This window comes from Schistocerca gregaria, chromosome 1, assembly GCF_023897955.1.
Source record: "Schistocerca gregaria isolate iqSchGreg1 chromosome 1, iqSchGreg1.2, whole genome shotgun sequence".
Lineage (NCBI taxonomy): Eukaryota > Metazoa > Arthropoda > Insecta > Orthoptera > Acrididae > Schistocerca > Schistocerca gregaria.
This window is the reverse complement of record NC_064920.1, coordinates 643,534,404-643,559,255: the sequence shown is the minus strand read 5'-3', so window position 1 is coordinate 643,559,255 and position 24,852 is coordinate 643,534,404. Positions and strand designations below refer to the sequence as shown.

Genomic DNA, 24,852 nt, shown 5'->3' with positions numbered 1-24,852 from the left:
TGAAAAGAGAGTTCAGCAGTTCAGCTTTTGCTTAGCTACCCTCAATTTTGGTTTCTGTTTTATTTGCTAGGGATTGGACACTCATTTTGGTGCCACTAACAGCCTTTACATATGAACAGAATTTCTTTGTATTTTGTGAAATGTCATTTGACTGTATTCTGCTATGGTAGCCATTGAAGACCTCACACATTGCTCTTTTGACAGTCAAATGCATTTCATTCAGCATCTCTCTTTCTACAGCCCTGTGCTTTGTTTTACACCTATTATGCAGTAATCTCTGTTTCTTAAGAAGTTTGCTTACAGTGACTGTATACCATGGAGGTTCCCTCCCATTATGAACTGTTCTACTGGGTACATATCTATCCAATGTGTGGTCAACTATTCTTTTATTAGCCATAGTTCCTCTACATGCTCCTGACCTGTGCTGAAAGTTTCGAGTTCCTCACTGAGATAAGACATTACCGATTTTTTTCTCATTTACTGAATATATATGTCTTTCTGCTTGTTTTAGTCATCCTTTGCATTTGGATAATGATTGTTGCCACAACTGCATCATGGTCACTGACACCAGTTTCCATGTTGACATCCTCAAAGACGTCAGGTCTATTTGTTGCCATTAGATCCAATATATTTCCATCCTGAGTAGGGTTCCAAACTATCTCTTCTAGGTAGTTTTCAGAGAAGGCATTTACTAAAGATTCACAGTATGTCTTATCATGCACACCACTATGAAAACTGTAATTTTCCCAATTAATTGTTGGATGATTTAAGTCTCCACCAATGATTACAGTATGATTGGGGAACTTACATACAAGTGAATGAGGTTTTCTCTGAAGTTTTTGGTTACATCAGGAGATAAGTCTGGTGGGCTTTAGAAGCATTCAATTACCATTTCATGCCCACTCCTGATACTGAGTCTTGCCCAGACAATATCATATGCAGCTTCATTTTCTGTCTCATTGGATTTGAGTTTTCTATCTACTGTGACAAATACATCACCTTCATTTCCCATTTGCCTATCCTTTCAATATACACTTAAATTTTCTCCAAAAATCTCATTGCTGCCAATTTCAGGTATCAAGCAGCTTTCTATACCCAGTATCATGCAAACATCACTACTCCATGAGCTCTTCAAACTCTAGCACTTTGTTATAAATGATTCTGCAGTTTACCGTCAGGATTTTAAGACTCTGATCTGTGGAAGACATTTCTTTTGATCTTATACTGATATTTCTGGGTTTCCTACAGCCATCATTATGTGGATTGGATGTAGAGTCACCTAATCTAAAGAAAAACATTTGTGTGCACCCCAAACGCAATCAGCTACCTGAGTAGCAGTCTCTGATATGTAGTGCACACATGACCTATTTAGGGAGACCCTACAGTTCTCAACCGTATGGCACAGATTCGGGAAGTCTCAGTATATGGTCTTTTCAATCTTCTCTGGCAGTTGCTGGAATGACCCAAGGCATCACTACTTCATCCACCCACCCTACAGCCCAAACCTGGTGCCCTGTGACTTTCATCTGTTTCAGCCACTTAAGTATTCTCTATATGGGACACATTTTCAAGGTAAATGCAAATGTTGTGTGACTAGGGCCTCCTGTCAGGTTTCAAGGTGATGAGAGTGTAATTCATACATTGAAAACATGGCTATGAGCACAGGAAAAGGGTACTTATCAACAGGGAATTAATGATTTTACACAACACTGGTGTCCATGCAATAGAACATAATGGAGACTGTGCAGAAAAATTGTATATGTGGAAGAAACATTGGTGCTACTGTCACCAAATTTGAACCATTAAGAATAAATGTGTTTTGAGAAAAAAGGGATATTATTTACTGAATGACCCTCATGAAATGTACTATCATATACTATTTCTGTTGTTGCTCTGATGGTTTATCAAAAAATTTTACAGTGTAAAACATTGTAGGAATATAGTTGCAAACCTTTGATACACCTCACAAATTCAATGGCTTTATTATAAATGATGGCAATGCAATTCAATACATTAAATTTAATTTGTTTACTACTGTTTTCTCTTATCTCAAAATCACTCAAATCTATCTTTTCTATGAGAGAATTCCTACTGGTATTAACATTTTCAATACTACACATCATCATCATTCTCATCATATTTGACTGAAGAACTGTCAGCATAATCACTAAAAGCAAAAAGCTCCTCTGTACTATATTTGCAAATATCTAATAGGAGATATCTTACAGGCCATCTGTTTCTTTAGGCACTTCTCAGTTCAGTACTTTGTGTGACACTTCTGTAATGCTACTGAGATGCCGATGTGCATCCCAAATGGTTCCTATTGTGTTAAGTACCTTGTGGCATTAAAACTGTGGCATGACTTTTGTCGTCATCAAAGATATTTCTGTGTGTTGTTGTAGAAATTCAGTCACTTATCTTAATACAAATAAGTTTCACGTAATAAGAGCCATTATATCATAATCTGTGAGACAGAAAACAACTTCTGCACCACAAACTTCAAAAAAAAAAAACCTAAATTTTGATGGCTATGCTAAATCAATAGTCTAGGTACAATGTACAAGCCAGAAATCTAGGTCACAACAGTCTACTTAAAAATGTATGTTACTTTCCTGCAAATTCCTGTCATTGGATAAATGTCTCAAAATCTGTAATAATTATTTATTATATTATTTGTTTATTTATTATAAGTTAAACCTAAAGCAATCACTTGTCACTTTCTTTCTCTGATAATACTTACGCATTATTAAACTGGTCTTTCAGAGGAGAACCTTGTTGCACAGCTATGGCATAAGGTTTGCGTGAAAATTCCTCACCAACCATCTGCAGGTCACAATTTGTCAAAACCTGATAGCGTATATCAGTTGCATCACCTGTTAATCAACAATTTGAATTAAAAATATGTATTGAAATGACAAATAGTGACTCATCACAACGTTTGTTTTTCTTTTTAAATTTTTTTGGCGCAAGTAGATATGGTAAGATATTGTTGGAGTTTCTTGAAGATATTGTGGCAACAGACAAGTGCAAAACTTCCTACAGGAATGAGAAAGCAGTATTTAAGAAGATACAGAAAGTAAGGCAGTGGACAGGGACAAGATGGAATTAATTGCATTTTGTATGAAAAAAACAATAAATTAGAATGAATAAGGCTCTAATCTAACAACAAACAGAGAGGAAAGAATAAAAAATGTCAGTTTTAGGTTGCAATAATAAAAATTACAAATGAAAATACAAATATGATTAAGAATTTGCAACAGGATTTATGGATATGGTTAAATGAATTGGGGACAGTGAAAGAAGATGAGTCCATAATATGAGAGCTGAAGACCAAGCTTTTGTGCAGCAGAAAGACTCACATCATCATTGTTTGTAGACTAAGAGAGAGACAGAACCGAGTACAGAGTCATAAAGACTTGTACAATAGGGCAAAAGATGGCACAAGAATGAAAGGTAATGGTAACCAATAAAAAAAAGTTATTAAATCAACCAAAGGTAGCACTGATCATCACACTATTTTGACAGACAAGATCCTGTTGCAGGCTTATCCTGCCAATTAATGGGGCACCTAATTCAACATGTAACTCAAATGATGATCAATTTGTTTTTCACGCACCTGAAATACTGCCACAGATTATAATCACAACGAATATGAGAAAAAAATTATTGTACTGACTGAGTATTGAACCTCAAATATTTTTATTTATACTCTCCGAATTACCTGAATGGGCATTAAGTCATTACAGTGAACTCATGATACAAGGACCACAGGAGACTGCAGTTTTTGATAGCTGTTATTGAAAGTCACATATCAGGCTCTAGGCTTCACTAACAGGAGCAAGTATTGGGATGCAGACTTGACTAACAGTGTCACTGCTGTTAAATATATTTCTGGGCACTCTGCTTGTCAGTCCATATATTTTTTTTATTTATTTTGTTTATCATTGAGTTTCATGCATCCTTGATATGAGTATATTGATAGGAAGTAGAATGTGTCAGATTATTACAGTAACAGCAATATGTAAATGATCTTGAGGCTTATATTTTAAATAACATGCAACCAAATATGTAGGATTCAAGTGTTAAAATAACAACATGAATTACAGTAGTAATAATGGTTACACAAATAAATCATAATGTTTATGTTCTAATTCACATAAAAAGCTTCCTGTCAATGATTGATATACTAGTGCTACACAATCATTTGTTATAGGGATGCTTAAAATAAAACACATTTCACTAATTATTACATATTGACAAAAACTTCCTGTAAAGAACTGTAAAGAGGAGAAAGAACTATTCAAAAGATAAAGTTTCAGCTGTTTTTTTTTTAATTTAGTCTTATCTCCAAGGACTGATTTAACATGAACCGGAAGTTTATTGCATACTTTTATGCTTGAATAAGGTGCTCCTCTAAGTACCATGCTAAGATTTTATACATATTTGTGAAGATCTTGTGTTCTCCTTGTACCATGATCATGATAGTCACTCTTTGTTCTGTAAATTTATGACTATTGTTCACAAAGCATTTAGTGAAAGAAAGTAGTGGTATGGCACAGTGTGCATCCCAAGTTGCTTGAATAAATTTTTGTATGAGCATCTAGGGTACACTCCCTGTAATTCTGATGACACTCTTCTGTGCAATGAAGACTTTATTTGCTCATGACTGGTTTCCCCAGAATGCAATGCCATATGGTGTAACTGAATGGAAATATTCAAATGAAATTTAATGAATGGAAAAGTCTGCCAAATTCAGTCTTTAACAAATATTGATTACATGAATTGACCAGTTTTTAGTGTTATTAATATGTAGTCCCAGGAATATGGAAGACTGAACTCACAATATTTCTTTGTCACCACATTTTATTTCAGTATTTTCCAGTACTTTGTTTGCTGTTTGAAACTGAAGGAACTAAATCTTCTTAACATTGAGGGACAGATCATTTGAAGTGAACCAGTCTAGAACTTCTTTGAATACTGTGGTTACAGAGTTCTTTAAATTGCAGTTTGGTGCTTTGTCTGTCATAATGATTGTGTGATCTGCAAGTAAGGTGAAGTGCGCTTTTTGTGTCATACACCATGGCAAATCATTGATAAAGATGAAGAAAAGTGAGGGACCAAGCACCAAGCTGAGTGGTTCTTCACATTTCACTGTGCCCCAGTCAAATCATGCCATGCACATTGCAGAATTATTCAAAACTACCTTCTACCTTCTAGATATGATTTAACCTGCATCCCTTCTTTACCATATAAGCTATAGTGCTCAGCCTCCTTAAATAGAATTTTGTGACCTACACAGTCAAATGCTTTAAACAGATCACACAAGATTCCAACTGATGACATTTTATTGGTCATGTATTTGAAGAGTTGGGTGGCAAATGAGAAAATGGCATGTTCATTTGTAATAGCCTTTTGGAATACAAACTGATTTTTGTTAAGGATGTTATGTTTATTAAGATGACCTATGATACTCTTGAACATAAGTTCCCAAAGGATTTTAGAAAGACTTGTTAGCAATGAGACTGGTCAGTTGTTGGAAACCTCAGCTTTATCACCTTTTCTGAACAGTGGTATAACAATTGCATATTTGAGTCTATTAGGGACAGTACAATGATTTATAGACTCATTTAATATGTGACAGAGAAACTTTAAAAATAAATTTGCACCAGGGCTTCAGTACTTTCATAGATATATCATCCACATGAATGGAATTTTTATTTTTAATTTGGTTTATTACTTACTGATTGGTTGTAATATAGGGCATATGCATCTGACTAATTTTGTTCTGGACTTCTTTTTGAAGAAAGTTCTTGGCTTCAACAATAGATCCTTTACAACCAATTTGTTCTGCTGCTGTCAAAAAATGGTTGTTAACGATACTGTCAACTATATTACCTGCATCTACCATGCTTTCATTATGACTCACTTTGATACTGAAATTTTTCCTGTCTCCCTTTTGACAAACTTTCAAAGGGTTCTTGCTTTATTATTTGAGCTGTCAATTTGAGATTCAATAAACAAGTGCATCGATTTTTTTATTACATTCTTTAGGACGCTACAGTATAATTTGTAGCACTCTCTATTCTGACGTTTGTTAGAATTTCTGAATGAAACATATGGCATTCTCTTATTTTTACGTAATATTTTGATTGCCTTAGTGAACCATTGTCTCTTGCAATCATACAGGTTGTCTTTCTTTGAAATTCAGGAATAGGTTAAATTTATCATTGGCATTTTCAACCTTATATCCTGCAAATGTCTGCCAAAGGTTTCCAGATTCTCATTGCTGATTTGTCTAAAAGATCTTTAGATAAGACTGCTCTTGTCAGCAGGGCTTATATCATGCACTCTTAACAGCTGCCCATCTTGGCTGGAAATGCCATTTAAGATTTGTGTTATGTGTAGGTTATCAATATACCAATGGATTCACACATATAGGATGTTTCAAAATACATTTAAAAAATTTGGTGACAGGTTCAAATGGTTAAATGGCTCTGAGCACTATGGGACTTAACATATATGGTCATCAGTCCCCTAGAACTTAGAACTACTTCAACCTAACTAACCTAAGGACATCACACAACACCCAGTCATCACGAGGCAGAGAAAATCCCTGACCCCGCCGGGAATCGAACCCGGGAACCTGGGCATGGGAAGCGAGAACGCTACTGCACGACCACGAGCTGCAGACTTGGTGATAGGTTATTTATACCAAAACAAGAAAAACATTTCCAGTAAACATGGAGTATAAAGTGTATATCTTAAGAGCTATGAGCACTTGGTCATCCTCAATATTGTGAACTACAGCTCTTTTACTAAAAGCTCTATGCTTTCCATATTTTGGGAGGAGGTAGTATAGACCAAAACAAGGAAAAAATAACCCAGTAAACATGGGCTCTAAAATGCATGTCTTAAGAGTTATGAGCACTTATTCGTCTTTGTTACAGTGAAACACATCTCTTTTAGTGAAAAGGAGGTTATAACTCTTAAGGGATCCATTTTAGAGCTCATCTTTACTGGACTTTTGTTTCTTGCCTTGGTCCACATCCAATATATGGAAAGCAAAGAACTTGATGTAGAAGAGATGTGATTCACAGCATTGAGGATGAACAACTGCTCATAGATCTTAAGGCATGCATTTTAGAGCCCTTGTTTACTGGGCATTTTTTTCTTGTTTTTGTGTAAGGAACTGCTTCCTGAATTTTTAAAATGTCATTATAAAACACACTGCATGCATTTTGATTGCAACAACAAGTGTGAAAATTGTTGTCAGAATGAAATTTTCATTCTGCAGGAGAGTGGGCACTGATATACAACTTCCTGGCAGATTTAAGTTGTGTGTCAGACTGAGTCTCAAACTCAGGACCTTTGCCTTTGACAGACTAGTGCTTTACAGATTGAGCTACCCAAGAACAACTCGTGAACCCTCCTCACAGCTTTAGTTCTACCAGTACCTTATCTTCCAATGTTGAGTTTGCATCTCGGTCCAGCATACAGTTTTAGTATGCCAGAAAATTTTGTGAAAATTATTGTTTCCTTCCCATTCTCAAAAACTATATTTGTATTCTGCACAAGAGTTTTCACTGAGAAGCTTCACACTGCAGGCATGCATGTGTGGCACACTGATTGCCCAGATAGTGAAACCGTTGTTCACAAAAAATACTAATGTCACATCTTTCCATTCTTATGAAAATGGCTGGACATTGGTTAATGAATACTTCAGAGCTAACTCTCATTTATGATATTCATCAGCACAGTTCACCAATTATTTTATGCATATTAATTAATTTCAATGTAACACGCTTTACATTTAACACAGAGGGACACAACCATTTGGAGATACATGACTCAATTTTTGGATCATCCAATTCGTATATGTCATTTGCTGATCACCAAATATATTCACTGTTTTTGTGAGACATATAGTTTGGTCATTCAAGCAGTCATCTCCACCACATTCAACCAAAATTGCAAGACCCACATCAAGACGTAAATACAGCAGAACTCATATTTTGCAGTTTTACCTTGTTGCTGTCCTATGAACTGAACAGATACTTTGAGTACTGGCAAAACAAGTATACCACATACACGATCTACTCCTACACGGAAACACTATTTGCACATCCTGAATGGGTCTTTGCAGGACATATGGCATCTGTCCATTGCAGTGATATAATAGGTAACTGTGTGACATTCACAAAAATTTAGAATGGAGTTTATATTTTAGAATAAATTTGTTAATAACCTTCTGCCCACTATGGAATAGGAGACAAATAACACACAAACATACATAAAGAAATGCACAGCTTGCTTTCTTGCAATTTGTTCAACAGTAAATTAGATTTTCACGGTAACTACTATGAGTAGAAGAAATTTAGCCTACGTCACACTAATACTTCATGTAGTAGCTATTAAAAGAGTAGAGAATGCTACTTTGGGAACAACAAAAAGAGAAACACTTATAGTTTCCAGATTATAGCAGACACATATAAAAGCAAAAACTTACAAAAATCCTAATTTTGGGAAACAGTATTTGTGTTACTTGACAAGAGTACATTTAAGATGCCAGGCCAAAGGAAACTTAATGGAAAATATGAGGGTGAGTCAAATGTAAACCTTGCGATGTTATCCTGTAAGTTGGTAAGTGCGATGTTATCCTGTAATTTATTAAGCGTGTTACAGACAGCATGCAGAATGGCCTGTAGGTGGCAGCATAATGCAGATGCACACGTACCATCGCAGTATCAGTATAAAGATGGCCACCCCACTTGTGACTTGCACCAGGGAAGAACAGCATTCTGTTATTTGGTTTTTGTGTAGTGAAGGTGTGAAACATATTGAAATTCATTGACAAATGAAGGTTCAGTACGATGATGCATGTTTGTCACAGCAGCAAGTCTACGAATGGAGTAGGAAGTTTGCAAATGGTGTGACTTCAGTGGAAGATACTCCTCATTCAGGTCAGGCACAACGAGTTGTGACTCCACAGAACATTGCAGCAGTTGAAGCCATAGTGAAGGAAAGCCGCTGAGTGACACTGAATGACATCGCAACATGTTTACAGATTAGTCATGGGTCAGCTCAACATATTGTGCATGCTGTGCTCCAGTTTCACAAAGTGTCTGCAAGATGGGTGCCACAGCAGCTGACTCCTGAAATGAGAGAATGACATGTTGATGCTTGTGAGGAACTTCTTCGGCACTTTGAATGAGAAGGTGATGGCTTCCTTGTTCAAATCATTACCGGGGACAAAACCTGGGCTCATTTCCATCAACTCGAAATGAAGAGAGTGAGCAAGGAATGGCACCATTCCTCATCACCAGAACCAAAAAAGTTTTGAACAGAACCATCAGCAGCGAAGGTTATGCTGACTCTCTTTTGGGACGAAAAAGGCGTCATTTTGGAGCATTACATGCCTAGAGGGTCCACTGTCACCAGTGCATCATACACAGATCTCCAAAAAAAATCATCTGCAGCCTACAATCCAATCAAAGCGACATTGATTGCTGTCAGCAGGTGTCCTTTTGCAACATGACAATGCAAGGCCCCACACTACCCGCACAACAGTTGCAACAATCACAGACCTGCATTTTGAGTGTCTTCCTCATCCACCATACTCACCAAACCTTGCCCCCAGTGATTTTCATATGTTTGGACCAAAGACGCAGTGGGAGGAAAGAAGTTCCGTTCTGATGAAGAGGTATGCCATGCGGTGCATGAGTGGTTGTGCAGAATACCAAAAGATTTTTTCCTAAAGGAATTCATGTTCTTTGTAAGTGCCGGAGGAATTGCATTGAGTGTGGGGGTGATTATGTTGAAAAGTGGTACAGCTTTTACCACTTCTGTGGAGTAAATAATATTTAAAAAAATATTTAAGGTTTTCATTTGACTCACCTTCATACTAGAAGCAAATTCCTGAGAAAAATCCAAATGAAGCAATAGACACATCAAGGGTCACAAAATATACTTGTGTGCTAAAAGGAAAAGCTATGTCAGTAAATCTGAATGAACAATGAGTTGAAGATATAAATTGGATGTTTAGGGAGGGAGGAAATCTACAAGTGAGGTAGAAAGCAACATATAAATTTAATGCTACAGAGTCTACCCCCTTAGCTGAATGGTCAGTGCACCTGACTGCCTTGCAGTGGGCCCAGTTTTGATTCCCCCTGGCTCAGAGATTTTCTCCATTCAGGAACTGGGTATTATGTTGTCCTCATCATCATTTCATCATCATCATTAACATACATGTCACCCAATGCAGTATCACTTGAAAAGACTTGCAACTTGGTGGCCGAACTTCCCCATGTGGGACTTCTGGCCATCAAAAGCCAACTCATTTCATTTTAGTGCTACAGGAAGTTGAAATCTAAAATATACCCTGCCAAGAATTTCTCTCCTCCACCAACCTCTTCATCCCACAGTAGCTCTTGCACCCAACATCCTCAATTAACTTTTGGATATATTTCAATCTTAGTCTTCCCCTGCAGTTTTCAACCTCTACAGCTCCTTCAAGTGCCATGGAAATTATTCCATGATGTCTTAACACATGTGTTTTCATGCTGTCTCTTCTGCTTATCAATATTTTTTAAATGTCCTCCTCCTTTCCAATTCTGTGGGGACCCTCTTACAGTCCACATAATTTCCATCATTTATAGAATTATTTCTCAAATGCTTTGATTCTACACAATGTGAGTATAAACAAAAGGGACAGGAAATTAATACCACTTTTATACATTAAATTCAAAGAGATAAACTGTTAACGAGTTCTATTTTTAATTGGTTTTGTTTTGGGGCACCCATGTCAGAACTGTAGAACACTAATGCAAAAAAGGAGTTAAAAATGACTATACATTAAGCCCAACTGATGAAAGAAATGAGAGCTAAGAACGACAACTTCCTCTTGGAGAAAGATCCACAAAATACGTCATAGAGACAATGGAGGTTCTGAACTAAAGATTAAATGTCCTTTCTCACATTGCTATGATGGATAAAAAGTAAAATGCAGTTGACATCCTGCATGTAGTTTGCTAAAATTGCCAATAATTCAGATGACAAATATGCATGAGAACATAAGTGGTTGAAAAACAGGCATTTGGTCAGGAAATGGTGAACCATCAAATTTTAATGATAATGAGAACAAAATGATGAGAGATCACCAATTAACAAATGGTGATGACTAAAATGACAGTGGCCAATATGCAACCTAGCTAAAATGATCTCCTCAGGCAAGAGGGCCAGGAGGAGGCCAGTCATACTGCTATGAGAGGTTTAATTCCCCAGAGCTTGTTCCCATGAAGGGGAGACTATTGGTGATGCCAAAGGGACACCACTTGCTGAAAGATGGCAACACGGAGATCATTGGAAGGAATGGAAGAACTAGCAGGCTGAGGTAGGAGGACAGCAGCCTTGGCAGCAGCATCAGCAGCCTCCTATCATATCAAAGTGACTGGGGACCTTCATAAACACCACAGTGACTCCCTCAAGAGTTAGCAAGTGGAAACTTTCTTGGAGCCATTGCACAAAGGATGGACTATTTACAGCACACAGAGGCTGTGAAGGGAAAATGGCACAACTAAAAAGCCTGCATCACTGGATGTACTGCCTGGTCTGATACATGGCAAAGAGATCTGCTGTAAACACTGAGCAGTGTTCCAGAATTTTGAAAATCATCAGTTCCAAGGATGAAGGCACACCTGCGCCATGGTTGTCTGAGAGCCATCAGTGTACACAAAGATAATATCACTAAGTTCCAAGCAAAGGTTGAGAAATATGCAGTGATAGATCAAATTGGAGTAGTTGCCTTAAGAAGAGAATGAAGACCAAGGTGAACACTGGATGCCACATGAAGCCAAGGTGGTGAAGGGTTCACACCCATCAGGCAAGTGGCAGGTAGCGTGAAGTTAAGCTACTGGAGTATTAGCCAAACAAGAACTCCACGATGTAACAGGGAAGAGGGCCACATCCCACACTGGTGGTCAAAGGAGTTATTGAAGAAGAATGCATAGGATGGGTGGCTGCGCATGGCATACAAATGCTATGCATATTCACTGAGTAGATCATGACACTGGTACAACAGTGGTAGTTTGGCAGCTTCCACATAGAGACTTTCAATCAGGCTAGTGCAAAAGGCACCAGTGGCCAAACAGAAGTAAAGCTGTGAGTACCGGGCGTGAGTCGTGCTTCGGTAGCTCAGATGGTAGAGCACTTGCCCGCGAAAGGCAAAGGTCCCGAGTTCGAGTCTCGGTCGGGCACACAGTTTTAATCTGCCAGGAAGTTTCAGATTCAACAATGGTGGATTGTATTTAGACAGCATAAGAGGGACAGACGTGCAAATGCATAAACAAAACACCCACAGTCTAGCTTCGAACAGACAAGAGATTGGTACAAATGGGGGACAGTGGTCCTATCCGCTCCCCAGGAAGTATTACTTAGAACACACAGTACATGGAGGAGCTGGTACAGCAGGCAGCCAGATAAGACAGGTGGGAGGACCAATAAAGTTTCCTATCAAGCACAATCCTAAGGAATTTTCTAGTTTCAGCAGATGGAAGAGCAACAGACCCAAGACGTAAAGATGGTCGAAGAAACCGATTGCATCATCAGATATTCAAACAAATGATTTGTCAGTGGAAAAGTGAAAGCCATTGTTGATTCTCCACAAGTAAAGACAATCAAGATGTTGCCAAAGATGCCACTCAAGGAGAAAAGTCCACAGACAACGGCAATAGACCACAAAATTGTTGACAAAAAGGAAGCCAGAGATTCCCAGCAGGAGACAGACCATAACAGTGTTAATAGTGATTGCAAAGAGGGTGACACTCAGGATAGAGCCTGAAGCACCCCATTTTCCTGGATAAAGGTGTCTGACAAAGCAGAGGCCAAACATACCTTGAAAGCTCTGTCTTTTAAAGATTCCTGAAGGAAATGGGGCAGGCAGCCTCGGAAGCTGCATATGTAGAGAGTATAGAGGATACCAGACTTCCAGCGGCGACTGTAGGCTTTCTCTAATCAAAAAACACAGCCACAGTCTAGAATTTCCACAGAAGACCATTAATGATGTGGGTTGACAAAGTGACCCAAGATGGTAGGACGGTGTGCTCAAAATCCACCTTGTGCAGTGGTTAGCAAATTGTGAGACTTGAGCCACCATATGAGCTGGGCATGAATCATACATTCCATCATCTTGCAAATATGGCTGGTGAGAGAACAGTGGTGGTAGCTAGGAGAAAGGTGTTTCTTCTAATTGGGCTTACGTATGGGTATGAAAGTGGCTTTACACCAGCATCCGGGAAACAGGCCCTCTTCCCTGCCTATGTATGAAGGTGTCTGCAAGAGAAAGGTGCTGCAACATCTGAATGTGAACATTGTCCAGCCCTGGGGCAGAGGATCAGGATGAAGTGAGAATATGATCTAGCTCCCTCACAGAGGAGAAGAGTATCATCCAAGCACACCTCTCTCATTTCCAATGGAGGAAGGCAGGGTGATAGTGGGTGAAGCTCAAAATCTCCACAAAATAGCGGCCTAAGGTGTTGGAGATTGCAATGGGTTCCATAATGGCATAATCTGCTATAGTCAGGTTGGAAAGTGGGGAATGGTCCTTGGTCCCAGAGAGACAGAGGTTGGTCCACATGATGTAAGAGGGAGTGGAACTGTTAAAAGAACTAGTGAATCAAATCCAGCTAGCTTTTTTGCTATCCTGAAGAATGCAACAATACTGTGCATGCAGCTGTTTATAATGAATACAGTTCGCCATTGTAGAATGATGGCGGAAATTGTGGAGAGCATGTCTTTGCGTGCAAATTATGTCATGGCACACCTCAGTCCACCAAGGGACTGGGACATTGTGTGGTAAAGATGAAGTTTGAGGAATGGAACATTCTGTGGTGGTAAGGATAACATTTGTAAGATATTCTACCTGGGTATCAGAACTGGAAAATTGTTGTTTGGCGAAGGTTGCCTGGGAGGAGTAAAGCCTCCAGTTGTCCTTAGAAAGCCACTAATTTGGTTTAGATGTAGGTGGGGTAGGAGTCAGCAAACAGACAGCACACAGCAAGAGGTTGCTCGAGTACATGTGAGAGAGATCAGACCCCTTGAGATGATGGGTAAGCTGGGCGGTGCAGAACCAGAGGTCCAAATGGGAATAGGTGTGCATGGAGTCTGCGTGTGCTTTAGTGTTAAGGCAGATGATGTTCAGTTTATTGAGAAGGTCAGCCAAGAAGGCACTTCTCAGACAGGTTGTGGAAGAGCCCCAAAGGGGATGGTGTGCATTAATATATTAATGACTTGCCTTTCTATATTCATGAAGAGACAACGTTAGTTCTCCTTGCTGATGATACAAGTATAGTAATCACACCTGACAAACAAGAATTAACTAATGAAATTGTCAATATTGTCTTTCAGAAAATTAATAAGTGGTTCCTTGTAAATGGACTCTCACTGAATTTTGATAAGACACAGTACATACAGTTCCGTACAGTAAATGGTATGACACCATTAATAAATACAGACCTTAATCAGAAGCATATAGCTAAGGAAGAATATTCAAAATTTTTAGGTGTGTCCATTGATGAGAGATTAAATTGGAAGAAACACATTGATGATCTGCTGAAAAGTTTGAGTTCACCTACTTATGCAATAAGGGCCATTGCAAATTTTGGTGATAAACATCTTAGTAAATTAGCTTACTATGCCTATTTTCACTCATTGCTTGCATATGGTATCATATTTTGGGGTAATTCATCACTGAGGAATAAAGTATTTATTGCACAAACGCATGTAATCAGAATAATAGCTGGAGTCCACCCAAGATCATCCTGCAGACATTTATTTAAGGATCTAGGGATATTCACAGTAGCTTCTCAGTATACACACTCTCTTATGAAATTTGTTATTAACCACCAAACCCAATTCAAAAGTAATAGCAGTGTGCATTACTACAATACTAGGAGAAAGGATTATCTTCATTATTCAAGATTAAATCTAACTTTGGCACAGAAAGGGGTGAATTATACTGCCACTAAAGTCTTTGGTCACTTACCAAATAGTATCAAAAGCCTGATAGATAACCAACAAGTATTTAAGAAGAAATTAAAAGAATTTCTGAATGACAACTCCTTCTACTCCATAGAGGAATTTTTAGATATAAATTAAGAAAAAAAGAAAAAAACAAAAAATTATAAAAAAATTAAAAAATAAAATAAAAAAGTTGTTATATTAACTTAATTATGTTGTTAAATTAACTTAATTATGTCATGTATTGGAAAATTTGACTCGTTCCACATCATTACGAAATATTGTATTAATGATCCATGGAACTAGTATTAATTTAATCTAATCAAGCAGAAACAAGGGGTGAGGGAGTTGCCAAATAAGCTGGAGGAGGTCTGCCCTGGTGATAGCAAATGACGGCAGGATGTAGACATTACAAAGAGAAAAAGATGAAGCGAGGAAGGAAAATGCAGAGTGCAACAGCTTGTCGCTGAGTGTTCAGTGAGATGGTTTAAGTGTAAACATCATTCTGGATCAGCGGCATGACTCCCGCATGAAATGGAATGCCATCCTCAGGGAGAAGGTCAAAGCAGACTGGAAAGAAATGCGAGAGATCAAAGCGGTCACGAGGATGCAAATTTGTTTCCTGGCGGCAGAGAACAAGTGGACGCTGCAATTCCAAAAGCAGCCATAATTCCTTCTTGTTGGATCTAAGGCTCCAAATATTCCACTGGAGGAGAGTCATGATGGGGAAAGGGGAGGAGGGAAAAAAATGAAAGGGTGTCTTCTTGGCGACTACCGAATGCCAGCCTTTGAAGACTCACTGCTATAGGGTGCAGAGGCTGGAGGATCATGTTCCATGAGATCTACAGAGTCATCAGCATTCTCTCTGTGTAAGCCAGTGGATTCCAGGGAAGATAAACAGTTGGTGATGCACTCCATGAAATGGAGGTAGGCCAGGTTAGGGTATCACGCAGTGACACCATTGAATTGGATCTCTGAGTCAACGAAGGAGAAGACTGTTTGTCTTTGATTTTTTAGACCTTTGCAATTGGTAGGTGGAGACTCAGATGTTTGTTGACAGGAAGAATGTAAAAAATCTTCATGGTTATTTTCCTTTTGTCCTCTTTTCCAGTCTGCTGGTTGTAATGCATGTGATTTCACTGCTGGGGGCAAAGGTTTGGTGGCTTAGTGCACAGCTGGAAGAGAAGGAGTTGGGGATGCTACTGTGATATTGGGTGATTTATAACTGCAGTGCTAAATTAGAGATCACAAGTCTGTGTGGCCATGTCTTTCATAGAGCGAGGCATAGCAAGAATGGTACTGTAAGTGCCAGACGGTAAAACACTGGGCTTTAAACTAGCTAACAACTTGTAAGTGAGATTGTTTAAGTGTAAACATCATTCTGGATCAGCGGCATGACTCCCGCATGAAATGGAATGCCATCCTCAGGGAGAAGGTCAAAGCAGACTGGAAAGAAATGCGAGAGATCAAAGCGGTCACGAGGATGCAAATTTGTTTCCTGGCGGCAGAGAACAAGTGGACGCTGCAATTCCAAAAGCAGCCATAATTCCTTCTTGTTGGATCTAAGGCTCCAAATATTCCACTGGAGGAGAGTCATGATGGGGAAAGGGGAGGAGGGAAAAAAATGAAAGGGTGTCTTCTTGGCGACTACCGAATGCCAGCCTTTGAAGACTCACTGCTATAGGGTGCAGAGGCTGGAGGATCATGTTCCATGAGATCTACAGAGTCATCAGCATTCTCTCTGTGTAAGCCAGTGGATTCCAGGGAAGATAAACAGTTGGTGATGCACTCCATGAAATGGAGGTAGGCCAGGTTAGGGTATCACGCAGTGACACCATTGAATTGGATCTCTGAGTCAACGAAGGAGAAGACTGTTTGTCTTTGATTTTTTAGACCTTTGCAATTGGTAGGTGGAGACTCAGATGTTTGTTGACAGGAAGAATGTAAAAAATCTTCATGGTTATTTTCCTTTTGTCCTCTTTTCCAGTCTGCTGGTTGTAATGCATGTGATTTCACTGCTGGGGGCAAAGGTTTGGTGGCTTAGTGCACAGCTGGAAGAGAAGGAGTTGGGGATGCTACTGTGATATTGGGTGATTTATAACTGCAGTGCTAAATTAGAGATCACAAGTCTGTGTGGCCATGTCTTTCATAGAGCGAGGCATAGCAAGAATGGTACTGTAAGTGCCAGACGGTAAAACACTGGGCTTTAAACTAGCTAACAACTTGTAAGCGACAGGGTAATGTACTTAATCCTTCACCATGATCTCCTGGAAAGCCTACTCTTCAAGATGCACAGGACATTCTGAGGATGAGGTGGCATGGTCTCCACTAAAATTGATGCAGTGGGGAGAAGGAGACTGGCAGTTGCCCTCACGAGCATTCCTACCGCAAGTAACACATTTGGCAGTGTTTTTACAGCTCATTTGAATGGGGTTGTAATGTTGACACTGGCAGGAATTCATTGGGATTTAAATGTACAGTCAGACTGTGATGACTTCATAGCCTGCTTTGATTTTTAATGGAAGCACAACTTGATCAAAAGTGAGAAAAAGAGTTCATATAAGAATTTAGGTGGGATCAACCTTTTTCATTACCCGGTGGACTGCAGTGGCACCCTGATCAGAGAGGTAAGATTGGATTTCTTCCTCGGTTAGATTATCAAGCAGCTGGTTGTAAATAAGAGCACTTGAAGAAATCAACATTCATGGGCCTCAACACGAACAAGATAGCAGTGGAGGAGAGAAGCTGTAAGCAGTTGTTGGGCTCAAAAATAACTATTGGTTTCCGAACACAAATTCCAGTTATGTAGATGAGAGCAAGGTTGAACAAGGCCAGCAATTGGATCAACACGTTTGTGAATAATAAATGGATTAACTGTAGCAAAGGACTGCCCATCTTCAGTATGTGATTTCACGAGGAACTGAGGTGCGACTGGGAGTGTCTTTGAAACTTTAGCCTCATTCCATTTACAGACTAAGTTGAAGGTGAATGACTCGTTGCAAAAGAATTTTCCTCGATTGCCAGCCTCTCCAATGGTTACTTCTGGTGACTTAGGGCACCTCGGAGGGGGACTGATCCACCTTATGTGAGTTTTCATAACTCAGGTCACACCTCCTGAACTTCTGACAGAGAGAACAATTGGCAGTTTGAGATGGTCACAGCTCAGGCAATCACCCCTCCCTCGGCCTGGTCTGCACCACGGCACATGTGAACCTTACGTGTCAATCTGGGGCTGGGAATTATGCATTACCCAGTCACCTGTTATGTGCCAAATGTGTGGGTGGGCTTCAGGAGCACACAGGGAGGAAGAAACATAGAGGAATATGAGATGGAAACTGAAGAAAGAAAGAAAAAACAGATGAGGGGCTGTTCTGATGTCAGGCTATTAAAACCTCAGAACACATTCGCAAAAGTATCCCAGTCAGGTTCCCCAATGGAGGGTAAAAAGGATAGCAGAAGTACAGACATGCAGCATGGAAAGGAAAGAGTTGCTGCAAATGCTTGGCCCCATGGTAGCCAAGCGAGAACTCACCAAAGTTTGGTGAACACCCTGGGGGGATTTTTAATCAGTGATGTATACTCTGATTATAATAGTGTTGTCAGCATCCAACCATCCTTGCTTCACAAAGCACTGCATGTCCCTACAAAACTGGCAACATAATGGGCACATGGCACTTGAGAAAAGACTACGATTGGCTGGTGGCTGACCCCTACCACATGACTTACTGGAACATCAATCACAAAGTAAGTTTAACTGCTGGAACATCAATCACAAAGTAAGTTTAACTGGAGTATAATCACTCTTGTTATCAACATCAGAAAAATTCATTAATTTTTTCCAGGCTTCCTCTTGTGCAGTGTTGTCTTTTATTATCATGTTTCAGAATAATGCAAATTTTGTTGTTAATTGCTGGGTACTTTTCAGTTATTTACTCAATCCCACTTATTTACTCAATCCCACAGTTCACATTAAAGGTCTGCATTCATAGTTTGTCCCTGTTTTAGCTCTCCAAAATGAACAACTTGAGAAAACACGCAAAAGTGGATATTTGCCATGTAAACCTGGATTAGCTGAAATTTGAGGTGATTCATTCAGAGCAAGCCACTGCCTTTTGCATTTTTGGCTTAGAACTCATTTTTCATCTCTAGCGATCGAAAATCAAAAATTCTTCTGTGTTGTCCCGCTATAGCAATAAGTTGCATGTGGTGGATTGTGTAACTTTGTTTGTCAATAACAGTCACCTGCAAATGTTCTTGGATGGTTGACCAATGTTAGTTGGAAATGTGTAATAGTTCCATGGTGATCTGACATGGATTTGCTTTGACTTCTACTCTTAACATGTCATTGTTGATAATTCTGATTGATATAAGCTGGAAGGATCAAAATTACTGGATTTGACGGTAGAAAACCACCTTGTCATTTATGAACATCTAACACATTTGGAGAAACATCACAAATGTTTTGTAGAAACTGTTGTGTTACTACCCTTCACAGAAGCAAGAACACTTTATGCACACATGAACATCATGTCCCACATTTCGGACCAGAGTGCAACTGTCACATGGAATGGAAGCAGCAATCTGTAGGTCGGGTGTATGGGCAGGAGGAGAGAAGAGCACAGTCAGGCAGGGCGTGTAGGGACTAGACTGCCAACAGACGCAGCATTTGGTGGCTGTGCACATGGAGGTGGGGAGGGGGAGTAGGAACGGAGCGAAAAAGGAGAGGAATGGGGAAAGATGGATGGAAGCATTAGCAGACAGTGGCACATATAGATGGTTGGAGAATAGTGCATGTATTGATACAAATTATTATGAAGTGTTTCCTAGTTGTAAACAAGAGTCAGTATGTGAGTGTTTCTGGAGAAATATTTTAATTAGTAAGTAAAGATTTGTATCTGAAACATTTCTGACTTTCCATTGCAGAAGAAGTTGCAGAGGAGATATAGCCCACATATGAGGAAAATACATTGTTCTGTGGCATGCTTCGAGTAGGAAGCTCAGTATTCAAAAGTATTGGCAATCATAAATTTTTATCCAAAGACATACACAATGGAACATGTAAATATTTAAATCATTGATGATGAACAAAGAATTCCACACAGGCAGATTATTATTTAGGTACAGAATGTTGACACTGTAGTAGGGGCTACAATGTAATAACTGATGTAGATAAAATTCACTAACTGTGACTTAAAAAATGTGCTTTGGGTCAGGTGGAGCCACAATGGTGGGTAAAATGCCAACATGTACTTCATTAGGTCCTGTGACTTCTTCTGAGAACAAAGACAAAAATAATAAACAAAAGGATAACACATAGATATTTAGATACAGGTCAATACATAAATATCTATAGATTTGTGAATATATTTATTAAATATGTATACTGTATATAGTAAATATAGCCATTTGAGTTGAGTGGTTGGTCATGTGACCAAGCTCTAGAACAGATGCAGCTTGTAATTGATGGCTCTGAGTTGGAGCAACCCCAAAATATATATTAATAAATTTCTCAATAATATATTAGAGAATTTAAATTATCAGAGTGTGTGTCATATATTCCCCACATTAAGTATGCAGTGAGCTTAACATACACCACCTCCAAGATATCTCCAAAATCATCTTGTGGTATGATCAGGAAATGTGATGTTGGGGGATGAATCAGCAACCCATAGATTTTATCTTCGAGTTAGCTTTTTATATACCTAGTAGTTGGTTATGAAACAGAAAGAAGATACAGTATGTAAATGTTTTGCTAGTGTGTGATATTGCGCCAACCCCTCCCAAAATCTTGGTTTAGTGGCAAAGTTTTATGTTAGTTCTGACCATTGAATGTTGCAACCTTCACCAATATGGAAAACATGAGCCACACTTGCTCTGGAGTAAGTAAGCAGAGGGGCCTCATGGTCTTTTGTCAGTGTGATCTTGGTCAGTAAGCTTGCTAAGACTGGGTGGTCATCAAGCTGAGAATGTTTAAGTTCTCCAGGATCCTTATGGATTCAGCATACGTGTACATGACTACACTGGGACATTATAATGATACATGAGTGAGTAGTAGAACTGATGGCAGTGTCTGAGTTAACTTAATCTTTTAATGAGTTTACTTGAACTTTTGTGACCACTGCAAGTTACTGAAACCAACATACGTGTGGCAAACTGTTAGATAAGTTATAATTCAGAACTTTCGTTTGTTAGACTGCTTGCTTTGCTCTGCTCTGTCAATCAATTTATTTACTTATTTGCAGTAAATCCATTACAATTGTGTGGCCATGATTTCATATGTGCTACTTATTCTTTTGCTTGTAATAAATTTACAATATGAATGTAAACCATCCAGAATCTGTACATTATTTTGTTTTTCAGTCTGATTTAAAAAGTATTTGAAAATCTTTGATTAACTATATAAATGTTTCACTAATTATTATGCTAAGCCAGATCAAACTTAATTGTTATCTGGTCCAAAAAACGTGTTACACAACTAACTTAAGATATATTTGAGCCAGAATTATTGTTGTTGTGTGCTTGCCCAGTCACTCCATATTGTTACTGATAGAACCTGTTAGCATTCATTTTGTTTACTTGTTTGGAAAATAGCCCAGTGAGCTCATAGGTTATTGTCAGTATGAGCAACTGTTTAAAGAGCTGTCTACAAGAGTTTCTAGAGAAGACACAACATATTACCCTTATTATATGGTTCTATTGAATCAAACAATTTTTTCCCTCACTAATGAGTTGCCCCAGAATATGATGCCATATGCCACTAGTAAGTGGGCATAAGAAAAGTAGGTCAAATTTTTTCCACTTTCGTCTACAAAATCTGACATGAACCATAACAAAAAAAAATGCAGAGCTATGATGTTTAAGAGCATCAGTAACAGGTGACATCATTAACTGTAAATTAGAATGTTATATTTCATTTACTGATTTACTCTCATGCATTATTTCTGTTGAAGTGAAATATTTGTATTAATCTCTTTGCTCTGTAGCATGTCTCTTTATGCAATACTTTTGTTGTTGTCCTAAATATATGGGTCATTTCATTGTCCCTCTTTCTTGAGTTTCTACAGTAGATTATGGCCCATCCTTGGATTTAAGAAAGAAATTGGGCACATCTACCAGAAATGCACCTGTGTGTATTGTTTGGTTTGCACAGTTCATACTTTATGTGAACAATTGTCTGGCATGTTCTCACGTGGAATTTTTGAAGCCATAAAAATGAACTGCTTTATGGCAATACACTGGCTCTCCATGGGATTGAGAAAGTGTATGGGGTTGAAAATTGGACCATATGGAAGTTTACAGTACAGAACATATTATGTGCCTCAGATGGTACATACAAGGTGTGCATTGGGTATGTGCAGAAACTGGTACCTTTGCCAGCAGGTATTACAACAGCACAAATAGATGTATTTAGTGCTGCACTAAAAACATGAGACAGAGCTGATCTTGCAAGAAATTGGTTCATTGCTGGATCTGTTGAACAGAAGTCATGGCATTGTTGGTTGCATGTAAGAGAGTGCAAGATATGTGGGACAAGGTACAAGCTGCATTTGAACAGGAAACAAAGCTAGCTGCACATTCTGTTCAGTCAGAATTTTTCAATTTTCATATGATTCAGGATTTTAAAACTTGGTTCTTTGCAAGCTGCAACTTAACATGAATCATCATTAATGGTGCAACTACTTGCCACACTGCCTGACAGATATGAATGTCTACAACAATTGTGGTGGCCAAGATCTAAAGATCAACAGATACTGAAACTTACAATGGATGTTTTAACATCTGATGAAAGTCATCATGCTTATCAGAGAGAAAAATGAGATGACTTAGTTGCACTGTGGGCTACAAAGCAAATGTTAAAGAAATGAGAAATGCATTTGGCACCAAAGGAAGGAATGTTATTTCATCAAATAAATATGAAACGTCTATAAACCAAAAGAAACTTAAATGTTTCAGTACTGGTGGAGTAAGTCATATAAAAAGAAATGTGGTGAACTGTTAAACAAAAACAAAATAGTGTCCATAACCAAAATAAAAGTGAACTGCCTGACAGGCTTTCATTGGTGAAGAAATGAGTGCAGGATTAGATGAGAACTCATTGATTACTGATTATAAAGTAACAAATCACAAGGATACGAAAACTGAGTGTTGCATAATTGTTTACTAAGTTTGCAAAATCACTGTAGATGTATAAGGGCAATGATTCGGCTATGAAAGCATTTATTTGAAGCATTTGTCAACAGAGAATGGAAGTTATGCAACATGGATAATGTTTTGCGTACTCCAGAAAGGCAAGGAAATCTCTTTTCTGTATCATCTGCTAAAGGCAAGGGATTAGATTTTAATTCATTGGAAGACAAATGTGAGTTCTGCACACTGGTGCTGTTAAAATGCATGGCATACACAGTGAAAATGTATTGAAGATGCTGATTCAAGTGACAAAACCAATTCATCCTTGTAATCCTGGGGTAAATCTTGCATTGAAGGTATCTATGCAAATTTGGCATGAATGCTTGGGACATCAGAATAAATGTCATGTTCAACAATTCTTAGTGCAACATAATGCTGAAGTTGAATATAGTGGTGAAGAATTTTGTTAGGGATGCATTAAGGGGAACCAGCATCAGAGCAATTTTCAGTCATGACAGCAGCAAGCTACACAACATGGACAAGTCACTCACACTTACCTGTGTGGACCTATTTTCAAGCCTAATCATTGTATATATTCTTAAGCAGAAGTCTGAGACTGCAGAAAAGATTGCAGTAATGCTGAGCCCTGCAACTGATCACTAAACCATTTCAGTGTGATGACAGACAGAGTTTGAGAACACTGAGGTGTCAGATTTGCTGAAACTAAATTATTTACAACTCATCATCACTAATCCTTATACTCCAGAGAATTATGGATGTGATTAGTGAACCATCAGAAGTGCTGTGAAACTAACTGAAACCCTGTTGCTAGCTCTGTGTTTGTCTAAACTTTTATTGACAGAAGCAGTAAACACAGGTGTTTATAGGATAAACAGAGCTGGTAGAAATCATGTGAATGGTAGAACACTCTAAACAATATTCACTGAAAAGACAATGCAGCTAAATAAGTTCGATATTTTTTGGATGTAATGTCTTATTCTTAAGCTAAAGGAAAGGTGAAAGAAACGGGATGCAAAAGGAAAACCAGGCACCTTTTTTTGTTGATTCCAGTGGGATTTATGGCTTTAGATTGTGAATTGAAATGGAAAAACAGATTATTTGGAGGAAGGATGTTGTTTTTGAACCTGTAAAAACTAGAAAGACAATGGCACTACTCCCAACTGAAGTGAGCATTGAAAAATCAAAGATTCATCATGAAAATGATGCATATGTGTTTCCAGAACATGCAGAAAGAAGTTCTAGTGAGAGAGAATTGAGAAACAGGCAACAACTGAAGAAACTAGATTGTCTTATTGACATAATACTAGCTGAAGTAAACGGGTCTAAGAATCATACAATGGCTATTAAGTCATAGACCACAAATGTTGGAGAAATGCAATGTAAGGAGAAATGGCTTCATTAGAGAAAATCCTACATGGACTTTGGAACCTCTGCAACCAAATCATAAGACCATTAGAAACTGTTATGTTTATAGAATTAAGCATAAGGTTGATGGTGAAACTCATCACTTTAAAGCAAGACTCGTTCATAGATTTAGTCAAATGAAATATTCAGCTTTTATTTTACTAATGATAACCTAAAATAATTTGGATTCACTGATTTTTGCTTTTGTTCCCATGGATCTAGAGACTTTTGCTTCTGTAGATATTTATGTATGCACATTATCATTACAAAATAGTAAAAAGGCACCTT

General features: G+C 38.5%; 1 protein-coding gene across 3 annotated transcripts in view; it reads right to left on the bottom strand.

Moving 5' to 3' along the window:
- The window catches only part of LOC126360641 (ionotropic receptor 25a), a 445,688-nt gene that overhangs the window by 75,947 nt on the left and 344,889 nt on the right, over nucleotides 1-24,852 (bottom strand). For all 3 annotated transcript variants that reach the window (XM_050007727.1, XM_050007729.1, XM_050007728.1), the window contains one exon: nucleotides 2,741-2,873. In XM_050007727.1, the coding sequence (XP_049863684.1) occupies nucleotides 2,741-2,873 (133 nt within the window). The remainder of the gene's footprint in view (nucleotides 1-2,740; nucleotides 2,874-24,852) is intronic.